Source organism: Notolepis coatsorum (assembly GCF_963971535.1).
Source record: "Notolepis coatsorum genome assembly, chromosome: 8".
Taxonomy (NCBI): domain Eukaryota; kingdom Metazoa; phylum Chordata; class Actinopteri; order Aulopiformes; family Paralepididae; genus Notolepis; species Notolepis coatsorum.
The window spans coordinates 30,805,353-30,817,798 of record NC_140172.1 but is presented as its reverse complement, the minus strand read 5'-3'; the positions used below and the strand labels follow the sequence as shown (position 1 = coordinate 30,817,798).

At 39.7% G+C, this 12,446-nt stretch overlaps 1 protein-coding gene across 1 annotated transcript in view; it reads left to right on the top strand.

Moving 5' to 3' along the window:
• Nucleotides 1-673: 673 nt before the first annotated feature.
• Nucleotides 674-12,446, top strand: part of doc2b (double C2-like domains, beta) — a gene marked incomplete at both ends in the record, with an annotated part of 242,205 nt that continues 230,432 nt past the window's right edge. Inside the window, 2 exons of the mRNA XM_084320364.1 lie at nt 674-680; nt 909-988. Coding sequence (XP_084176490.1) covers nt 674-680; nt 909-988 — 87 coding nt within the window. The remainder of the gene's footprint in view (nt 681-908; nt 989-12,446) is intronic.

The window sequence follows — 12,446 nt, the reverse complement described above, 5'->3', positions numbered from 1 at the left end:
TACTTGACTAAGGGGTCACAAACAAGTGACCCTCTGTTTTTAAGGTTGAGATCGACCGTCTTAATAGAATTAGCCTTGTTCATTGACCTTGAACCTAGTGTTGCCTTGAACCTGAGTTATCCAGTGAGTTCTCTTCTCTCAAAGTGTTATTGTTTATTGTTTAAAACTGGATCCCCATTAGCTGCCACCTAAGTGGTGAGCTAGTCTTCCTGGGGTCCACACAGAAAGACAACACAAAACATAACAATACATGGGATACATATGACAATCACAATTCACTTAATTAACAATGATAATCTAAAAACAGTCAAACATTATCTTTATAAACATCAGAATATTTTCAGAAAAGGTTATTACATTCATGAGTAAATATTTCATTATTACATTCCTACAATAGGTATTTCCACTCCACTAGTCTGTGTTGTGTAATTGTACAGAGGAATGAAAGCAGGTCGTTCTGCTGGTCCATCTTGCAATTAGAGCTGCTACTAGCGATTATTTTTAAGTATTCTATTCATCCAACGATTATATTATCGATTCATTTGCACATCTGAACAAATCAGTTTCATAAAAAAATAAATAAAACATTGAACATTTTCAAAAGGTGCTATAGATAACATTCAGCCACTAGAGCACCAGCATGTATCTAATCAGGTGCATTCCGTGTGAGAAAATGGGAAGTAGGGAGGGGATACATGCACACAACAACATTCACTTTGTTTAATTCATCGCGTTGCCCCTGATTGCAATTAAGGCATTTTGTGTTTTGTTTGTAATGCTTGAAAGTGTCTCTTCTCTGAAAGCTTTAACGCTCCCACCATGATCCCATCCCATCGCTCCAGCGTCCCCCGTTTAAAAACAGTTCCCTGCAGCTCCTCTGATCCTTGCTCCTCTCTGCTCTGTTTCAGCTACGTTGGGGACCCTGGACTTCAGTTTGTTGTACGACCAGGAAAACAACGCACTGCACTGCACCATCAACAAGGCCAAGGTGAGCAGCCATGATGACCATGATGATGATTATTATTTATAATTCTATAATTATCTATAATTCGTATTGCAGCCGTGGCACGAAGCATAAGAAAATATCATTCAGCCCAATATCGGCAACAATGTACATAGGAAGTAAAAGCACTCGCAATGAAAAGAAACGGCACATTGTAGATGACATTGATATTAAAATGGTCACTATGAAGGGAAAAAAGGATGATGATGACGATGATGATGACAATAATCATGATAACAACGATGATGATATTGACAACAATAATGATGATGACAATGATGATAATGATTCGATTTACCAAAATATTTGTATCTTACAGGCCATCATTCTTCGCTCTTAGGGCCAGATTTGCGAAGCTATTTGTGCATCATTTCTGGCACAGATGAGGTGCTTTGAAGCCACGCATAATGCATGCTGTTTTTACTAAAGGGGACTTGGATCCTTGGGTCGAGGCAAAGGTCGCTCCTCTCATTCATACACCCATGCATTTGAGGGATCATTGGGCAAAAAGCAGGCAGGGATGAGTGTGGTTCATTATATAAACTCACACCTCATAAAGTCATAGCCCCATTCATTGTCTAATGGAGCAGCTCCAGATATTACATCCCAGTTACATCACCGGTTGGAGGGTTCGCTCTCTGATTTCTAGCTTTAGGGGAGAGTGGTGCGTGACGGAACTGTCCTGGGGGACAGGAAGAACAACATGTGCATTTTAAAAATGGGTGGCATTCCCCTTTAACCTAATCCTAACCTTAACCTAACACAAACAACATGCTTTCTGAATTGGGGACAAGCTGATTGGACAAGCCATCACCATCAATGGGTTTGTTGTATGAAATGCTTCCCCGGTTTCGTATCATGTCAGACACACAAACACACACTCACACACACTACACAATAACCGTAGGCTGCAGCTACGATGATCTGTCAGTGAACGAATAGAAAATGTATGGAAGTGGAAGGTATTACTGTGTTTGTTTATTTTTACATCAGAACCTAATGTAACCGTGCCTTGGCAGAAACAACAGCTTTGCCGATGGTAACGTATCCGTCGGTTTCAAAAGTTCATCCTCTTCAAACTTTTCTGTCCGTCAAAACAGACACAAATCTGTCAGGGAGATGGACACAGCGTCAAACCCTGTCCAACACAAACCGATACTCCTTGTTGACGTAGACGGACGGACACAATGGATCTTACTCACTTACAGTCTGTTCTGGTCTGTCCTTAAAAATGTAATGTAATTCACACAGACAGTACATTGTATGAAAACGCATGTACACACGCACAAAACTATGACACTGAAACTAAAACCATTTTTGTTCATCAAATGTATATGGGAGGTCAGTACTTATTATTTGTATTCATTTCAGAGGGAAATTCTGTTGTCAACAGCAGTATACCTACAAAAACACAGACTAATAAAATGTATTGAGTAATGAAATTATAGTCAATAGAATGTACAATGAGTGCAACATGGTTAATAGTAAAAAAATAAAATGGTAAATGGACATAATTATATGGCGTTTTAATCCAAAGTGCTTTACTACTTATGCCTCACATTCACCTATTCATTCACACACCGACGGCAGAGGCCACTATGCACGGTGCCAGCCTGCTCATCAGGAGCAGTTAGGGGAAGTGTCTTGCTCAAGTGTCTTGCTCACTTGCACACGCTGTGCCGGGAGGACCTTTCCAATGACCAGATGACCGCTCTACCTACTGAGCCACTGTGGCCCTCAAGCAGGTCATGCAGATTATAAATTAGTTTTTTTCCCTCACCTGCTCAATCTGTATTTTGGTGGTGTTCTGTCCATTTATTGAAAGTTCCTTGTGCAAAAAAAAAAAAAAAAAAAAAAAAAAAAAAAAAAAACAACAACAACAACAACAAACAACAACATATGGACATGTAGTTCTCATTTGAAAATAAGCCTAAATATATGTAAATCAGTTAGAATGGTATCTACTGTAGCACATACTTGGACAAAACAGAAATGTGTAGTACAATACTGCGTCTCTTTTCCCTCTCATTCTGTTTGAATGCTCACCATTTACACAGCAAAAGAAAACTCACACAGTGAGTAGGTGGGAGGTTGATAACATCTCTGATGTAAACAGAAGCCAACTTTAAAATAACAGACCCGTTATTAATGTTGTCAGTCACTTTCCTCCGTCATCTGTTTTCCTCCTACTCACAACTTGGAAGACGCCACTCCATTACAACAACATATAATTTGTATAGCTCCTATTCTGACTCACAAATACATGAGTATACAGTAGGCCGGTTTGATCAGGTTATGATTAGGCAAGGAGTGGTATAGGGTTGGGTTCAGGGACGGGCACAGGACTTTAGAGGGGCAGGTGCTCAAAGGCTGAAAAGGGCACTATACCTGTGTGTGAGATAAGCGTGCAAGCCCGATTTTTAAGGGCCCTTTTCGGGCCGGGGGGCCCCCTTGTTATGCTTTTTGGGTGGTTTTGGTGATCAAATATAAAAAAATAAGGCTGCTGTCAAAATATGTGTCAACATAGCTTAAAGGTGCTATATATAACATTTAGCCACTGGGTGTTGCACTAGAGCACCAGCATTTATCCAATCAGGTGCGTTCCATGTGGGGAAATTGGAAATAGGGAGGGGATACATGCCTGCAACATGTAAACAACAACATTAATTTTGGACACGCAAATGTTTTTTAAATTATAAATGGGGGAAAAGCAATACTTTTATTCCACACCTTTCTAAACGCTCTGTGGATGTATTATGTTATTTATATATTTTCTTAAATGATTACTCTACATACACATTTTAAAAGACCAAAACCAACAATGCAATTCTTCTACATACGTGTACGGGCCGTACTATCGTTTTTTCCCCGTAGAGTGTAGTACCTCTTTCATTAAGATGTAGCCCTATTTTCAAAAAAACTGCCTAAAAGTACATGCCCAAGAAAATGGAAGATTGCTCCACTTCTACAAGGTCAATTTGCATGTTATTGGTATCTAGGAACATCTATGGACTGTGGGTCCATAATGTCTGTTACTATGCTTAAGTAAATCATAATGAAACAAAGTAGAATATATATTATAATTGGTCTTTGCATCTTTGACAGTAAATAACACCATAAAATTGCGGGGGTGTTCAGATTTCGCTCACTGAGCTCATTCAGCACCTTCTTGAGATCAAGTCTACAAAAAATCTAAGCCAATGAATAAAGGGAAGATGACTAAACAGAAGGATTTGTAGATACATTACTGAATTATAATCCATTTGAATGTACTGTATAATATACTGTAGAATATCAGGCCTATAAATGACCTTATTATGGCCACGTCATACATCTATGGATAGGGCCAAATTTCCTCTTTTACATTTAGTCATTTCCTCGCATTTTTTTTCTATGCAATGCACAGATAATTCACATTATTCAGAGAAACTCTTATTTTCAAAAAAAAAATGCAATCATCGGTAAACAAACGTAGTGCTGAAAATATACACTACTGTTTTGATAGGGTTAGGGTCTTTACTCTTGGCTTCATTTGAAAAAGAAACACAACATTAATTAATACGGTCTGTATTGATCGATTTATGGCGAGAACAGCAGGCAGCATATGAACACATCGCGCCAGTCACAAAGGCTTATTGGAGTCAGTATCCTGCGGTGGCGTTCTTTTTTGCCTCCCACTTTCTGTTGTGATATAATTCTTAGTGAGAGGAGGGCTCTGACAGACATGCTGTCCTAAGCAGCCATCGCTCTGCCTGTTGATGGAGAGTCGACTACCACAAAAGAGGCAATTCCCCCGACTCCGGTCTTACAGTCAGGGTTGATTAGTGACTCTGAGGGCAGTCGAAGAGCAGTGGAATTGACTCTTTGACACTGCAAATCTGTGATTTCATTGCAAATCCGTGGCTAACCTGGTGAAATTGTTTCCAGAAACCATACATCTCAATAACAAGGCTTGTGATATAAAAGCCTAATGCAGCAATTGTTAAGTCAGCAGCAGCAGCTCAGACTTGACTTGACTTGCTTGTGACTTGAAGGTTAAGATGTGAGACTTGCTTGTGACTTGAAGGTTAAGACTTGAGACTTGCTTGAGTCTTGAAGGTTAAGACTTGGGACTTGCTTGTGACTTGAAGCTTAAGACTTGGGACTTGCTTGTGACTTGAAGGTTAAGACTTGGGACTTGCTTGTGACTTGAAGGTTAAGACTTGGGACTTGCTTGTGACTTGAAGCTTAAGACTTGCTTGTGACTTGAAGGTTAAGACTTGGGACTTGCTTGTGACTTGAAGCTTAAGACTTGGGACTTGCTTGTGACTTGAAGGTTAAGACGTGAGACTTGCTTAAGACTGGAAGGTTAAGACTTGAGACTTGCTTGAGTCTTGAAGGTTAAGACTTGAGACTTGCTTGAGTCTTGAAGGTTAAGACTTGGGACTTGCTTGTGACTTGAAGGTTAAGACTTGGGACTTGCTTGTGACTTGAAGGTTAAGACTTGGGACTTGCTTGTGACTTGAAGGTTAAGACTTGGGACTTGCTTGATACTTGAAGGTTAAGACTTGGTACTTGCTTAAGACTTGAAGGTTAAGACTTGGGTCTTGCTTAAGACTTGAAGGTTAAGACTTGGGACTTGTTTAAGACTTAAAGGTTAAGACCTGAGACTTGCTTGAGACTTGAAGGTTAAGACTTGGGACTTGCTTAAGACTTGAAGGTTAAGACTTGGGACTTGTTTAAGACTTGAAGGTTAAGATTTGGGACTTGCTTAAGACTTGGAGGGTAAGACTTGGGACTTGCTTAAGACTTGAAGGTTAAGACTTGAGACTTGCTTGATACTTGAAGGTTAAGACTTGGGACTTGCTTAAGACTTGAAGGTTAAGACTTGAGACTTGCTTAAGACTTGAAGGTTAAGACTTGGGACTTGCTTAAGACTTGCCCGTGTGACTTCCTCCCACCTCTGATGGATGGATGGATGAGACAGAGTGGAGTGGACAGCAGCAGAGCAGCATGGATGTATGGGAGGACAGTAAAACCCACCTAACCTCCTTTTTTTTAAAGATTTATGAAATAGAGTTTACCCGCCTTTCTAAGATGATTGAAATATTCCCAATTTAAAGTATAGTATAGATTATAGTCAGTAGTACAGTCAGATTGATGCAAGTTACATGCAAATAGGGCCTTTTTGATGATATGAATGGTAAATGGCTGCATTTTTATATAGCTTTTATCCGAAGCACTTTACAATTTTGTTCCTCAAATTTGACCCATTCACTTACACATTCACACACCGCCGGTGGAGCCAACCATGCAAGGTGCCAACCGGCTCATCGGGAGCAATTAGGGTTTAAGTGTCTTGCTCAAGGACACTTCGACACGCTGCCCAGGAGGAGTGGGAATGGAACCCGGGAACCTCCAGATTACCAGACGACTGCACTACCTCCCAAGCCACCGTATATATTTTTTTAATACACAATTCTGAAGAGAAAAAAAGTACATAATATTGTAACGAACTTCGGTTGTTCGTTATTGACGACTCTCGAGGCTGTTATTTATTTCTCACTTCATGTCTTTATTGCAAACATCAGATATGGCTTCGGTACAATTGACTGGATGCATCACCTCTGCACGTAACCAGAAGACTCATTGCTATAACTTCCCATGCATCAAGAGAGCGCACCCTAGGTGCCACACCCTCTTATACCTTTCCCAGGTCAGCCCCATGCCCCCTCCCCTCTACCAACCCCGGGCCCGTGCGACCAACAGCGTCGCCTGCCAGCCCCAGCAGAGCAGAGAGCGACAGCCCGGCCGACCATAGACCCAAATCCCAGGGTTGCTACAATATATAGGTTCTGTATATTGTTAATTATTCCAGCATTACGGTGACCACTGAGAACTGTGTTTTATTTCCCCACTGCACCACTGCAGAGGAGCCACATGGGGCATGTGTGAGAGGACTGTGTGGGCTCCTGGCAGTCCCAGCTGGCCTTGATTGATAGGAGCTATTTGTTAGGCTCCGGACCTAATGTAGCTGCCTGGCCAAGGAGGGAATGTTTCAGGGGAGGCCACCGCATTTCCCCCTCTCTCTCCTGGAGTGAATTTACATGCAATATTCTGGATATTAACCATAGCTAATATCCCAGTTATAGTCCATGATGGGGTTATGGTGTTTATTATCCGGTATCCTAGAAACGGAACTGAGACCCCCCCCCCAAAAAATAAACTGTAAGCGGTTCAGTAAAGCAACAGTAAGGTGTTCACATGCTCCAGTATCCAACATACAGGCATATCCCAGTGATCATATTGGATTATACCATGGCCTTGGTGAATACTCTCTTCTGATTGGCCGGCAGGTGTGTGTTAAAAACGTTTAATGCACATGAAGTTTAATTATCATTCTACATTCATCCACTACTACCCAACCTGTAACCGTAGCAACATTATAGAGCATAGCTGTCGAACTACTCGTTATCAACTGCGGCGAAGCACCGCTGACTTATCGACTTGATAAACTAACGACTGGGAAGCAAAACACACCAATGGCAAGTGAAAAACTAGCTTTTATTTTATATTGTCCGCAAATTACCATGGTTTAAGCGGAATAATCAACGGTTTTAAGTCACTGTGTGGCGGCAAACCTGCACGTCGGGTGGTTCTTTGCCTCCACGTGCCTTAAAACAGTTTAATATAAAATATGAATGAGCATGTAAACACACCCTTTCTCTTTCAAATATAAACCCATGTCTTTGGTTATTTATCTTCCCCCACATTTTTTACATTATAATCAGTTATAATCAGTGCATGTTGTATGATCAGTGTATGTATGCATGCATGTTGTATGATCAGTGTATGTATGCATGCATGTTGTATGATCAGTGTATGCATGTTGTATGATCAGTGTATGCATGTTTGATCAGTGTATGCATGTTGTATGATCAGTGTATGCATGTTGTATGATCAGTGTATGTATGCATGTTGTATGATCAGTGTATGTATGTTGTATGATCAGTGTATGTATGTATGTATGTATGTATGTTGTATGATCAGTGTATGTATGTTGTATGATCAGTGTATGTATGTTGTATGATCAGTGTATGCATGTTGTATGATCAGTGTATGTATGTTGTATGATCAGTGTATGCATGTTGTATGATCAGTGTATGCATGTTATATGATCAGTGCATGTATGTTGTATATGTATGTTGTATGATCAGTGTATGTATGTGCATTGTATGATCAGTGTATGCATGTTGTATGATCAGTGTATGCATGTTGTATGATCAGTGTATGCATGTTGTATGATCAGTGTATGCATGTTGTATGATCAGTCTATGCATGTTATATGATCAGTGTATGCATGTTGTATGATCAGTCTATGCATGTTATATGATCAGTGTATGTATGTTGTATGATCAGTGTATGTATGTTGTATGATCAGTGTATGCATGTTGTATGATCAGTGTGTGTACAGTATGTTGTATGGTCAGTGTGTGTACAGTATGTTGTATGGTCAGTGTGTGTACAGTATGTTGTATGGTCAGTGTGTGTACAGTATGTTGTATGGTCAGTGTGTGTACAGTATGTTGTATGCTCAGTGTATGTATGCATGTTGTATGATTGGTGTATGCATGTTGTATGATTGGTGTATGTACAGTATGTTGTATGATCAGTGTATGGTTGATTTTCAGGGCAGTGAGTACATACAGTACATAGATAATAAAAAAATAAAAAATGTCAGAATAACACAATAAAGGCCTCAGGCTTATTTCCATTATGGTCCCTTAGAAGAAGGGGTAGTGTGCAGGGGAGGGATCAAGATGTCACATCTGTCATGGCAAGAATGGCACAAAAACAATAACACAAAACAATATGATCCTCCCCAGTGCCTATATTGTCACTCATCAAGTTACTCACTGTATTAACAACATCAGTCACTACCTCTGTGCTTCATTGGTCCTACTTGCCACATTGATACAACTAATTCAAACTGTCCATCAGAAATAATTACATCAATATATCAACATTACTTCACATCCTCCTCAACAGATTACAAGTATGAGTCTGTACGTAATGATTCAAATAAATACGCTAGATCAATACAAAACCAAGAAAAGACACCCTATTATCAGACATAATACCCTCTGAGCCAAAATAAGCTCCAGCTTGAAACCTCCCAAGCCGCTTATGATTTCAGGATTCCCTGGCAAGCTATTCCACAGATTGACTGCCATGTACAGAAATGTTTCCTTCCCCAGGTTCATCTTAATGGAACTGTCCCTTGTGGAACAGCTGTGAATATACTGTACCTCACCTGGATGAGATGTATTCAGTGTGCATTGCAATGTAGCACAGTGAGCTACATGGTTCTTCATCATACAACATCACCAATCTGGACACACTTTGGATTTAAAGGTAGAATCTGTAATATTGTCAAACGGCTACCTCTAAGCAAAATATTTGATTTGAAATCTTTATTTCGAACATGCAATGAATACAAACAAACAATAACAAAAAGCAAAACAACTCAATCTACATGTTCGAAAAGGAGTAGGAAGAAGTATACACGTATTTAATCCTACCCCTTTTCCACTACTCAAATGAGTGTACTATTTTAAAACATAAAAAAGAAAAGAGAAAAAAAAAATATATATATATATATATGCAAAACAAAAAACAAAAACTATATATGTAAAACACGAAAGAAATAAAATAGAAAACAAAATCAAAATGTAAACACCCGTGAATATCAAGTCCCTTCCTCATCCCTGTACCTTGTGAACATAATTTCCTTATACATCAGTTTGAATTGTCTCATGTTTGGGACATTGCATATCCCAGCTTTGTATACACTTTGTATACTGTTTTTGTTTTGGTTTTGATGTGCGGGTTGGCGTTGAGTTCGGATAACAGGAGGGCTTGCAATTGCTAGCCACACCTCAGGTTTTGCCAAGAGAGGTCTGGATAAATGCACTGTATAATAAGTTACTAAACTCCAACGCATGAGACCAAAACAAAAAAGAAATGTAAACAAAGTGCTATACCAAGTGAATCTCCTTTGCATAGACGTTGGCGTTAGATGGTATTATAGATTCTACCCAAGCCAAATGAGACAATTTAAATCAGTAAACATGTCATGATGGCAGCAACCCTGCATATGCAGTTAAACAGCAAGACAAAAGCGTGAAATATGTCCGTTGTTGCCCGCGATAAATAGAAGACTATTGATCTGTTAGTGTCAGTATTCTGTTTGTTAGCTTTAGTATATCCATGCACTCGATACAGCCAGGATTTGGAGTTGTGTGCGCTTTTACCATATCCCTCCAACAGACCAACATGCACATAAAAGAGGCTCCCATTTGTCCACGCCTCAACTTCCCCCATTTTTAATCAGAGCCTTTGCTTCGATGTGAACGGACGTGTCGACAGGGTGAAGCTATTATGGGTTGTTGTTATTTCTCCCGTATTTAAATGTTTCCTTCTTTTGCAACATCTATTGGTGATAAACCAATATTCATTGGTCATTTGTTGTTGCACTTTTGCACTGCACTCACTTGCTATTCCATCTTGAAAAGTGTATTTATTATAAACAAATGACTGTTGCTGCTGGTGATGTAAAATGTGTCACTTACTGTGTGCCAGATGATTTTCCTGTACGTCCTACCAGACAGTTTAGAATAGAACGGAACATTCAAAGTGTTCATAAACTGAGCATAGGCGGAATCACTGTTGTATATCCATCAGTGATAGAGTAGCACAACATTTACATTTGTAGGAAAATAATTTAGATTATTCCTTTAATCTGGGAAATGCTCACCATGACGTTTGAGATTCATATATTTTTACATTTTGGTTATGCTTTTGTTATAATGAAAAAGCGATTTGGGTCTTGTGTTTTCTTGTTACCAAGTTATGGATTAGCAGAGCAGAGCTGCAGGCTGTGAGCCACCTGATATTATATCATACTAGAAACCAGCTTCTCAGATTCATCTTTGGGCCAATGCCATTGAGGGAAAGTATTGCTTGAGAGAGAATGCAGCCATTTGAAATAAACAAAAAGCATTATGGTGACAGAAGCTGTTGAAATTAAACACAAATTGGCACAAAGAGTCAAGCTATGATAGTATGATCACTATCATCTGCATCTGTCAATCAAATTAAGTTGTAAGAAGCTTACTAGAAGTTCTTTCATGACTGTTCCCTTATTATGTAAAGGGATTAAATTACGATGAATGAACCGAATTTGATATAAAGCTATATCTCCATACGCACACCAGCAGCCCATCTCAGAAAGCTTCTAAGCCAGTGGGCAGTGCATCGGGAAAAGTTAGCATTATGTAACAGACAGTAACTGTAACTGTAACTGTTGGTGGTAAATCATGGACACGCCCACATAATCTAGGGGGGTCCGGGGGAATCTGAATCTAAGAAGCTGAGAAGGGATTGAGAAGGCATACTGTTTTTTATATATATATAATTTTATTATTTGAAAAAAATATTTTGCTGCTGAAATATAATTGTTTTAATATTATTTTTTGTTTGGTGAGTGATGATTAATTATGGTCCATTTAGGTGTGCCGAGGTTAGGGCTCTGGTATTGTGCATGCTTGGAATGTGACCATAATTAACGTTATTAACTACACCTGTGTCTACTCCAACATTATGACAATGGCCTATTGCTAATGGCTTAATGAGATTAAAGCTATCTACACAGTACAGCCAAAGTGTTCCCACTGCTACCACACAATTAGAGGCAATTTCCGAAAACTCTGTTTTCTACCCAGAAGACAACACTGCTTCCTCCTCATTTGAAATTCAATAAATATTCCACATTACTGTCACTTAACCTCTTAATGGAAAGAGTGATGGGAATCTGTAACCTCTAGGAGCCTCTAGGTGGCGATATACACATGAGAACTGTCAATCGCCTCTACACATGTTGTAGAGGAAGATCATCTGACTCACATTGCATCAGGCCACGACGAAGTGCTCACTCTACGCATCTCTATGACTTCACTATATGCATCTCTATGGCTCTGCCAGACTTTTCTCTTGCACTGGCATGGTGCTAAATGCAGTGTGAAGAAAGGTCTGGGCAATGAGAGACTACTGCTCTCGTACCTCAAGATAAGATCTGCACTGAAGCGCACTGCCGCTGTGGCAGCCAAATACTGTTCCCAACAAGATTGTTATCTGGATTTAGTGGATTACTTAATTTGCTCTAACCTTAATCCTAAATCTTGTTTTGAAGGTATATAATGTGCATTGAGCTTCGAGGAGAGTCCAGGTCTGAAGTAAGTTACTGGAGCCCATGGATGTAGGACAGCCACTTCATTAATAAGGACTCGAGCAGACTAGAAGGCGTCTCAAAGCATCTCTGCATCGAAAACATCCGTCTTCTGTATTGAACGTGAAACATCTCCCTTCACATTCATAGACCCTTCTCACAGCGGCCATTTCAATG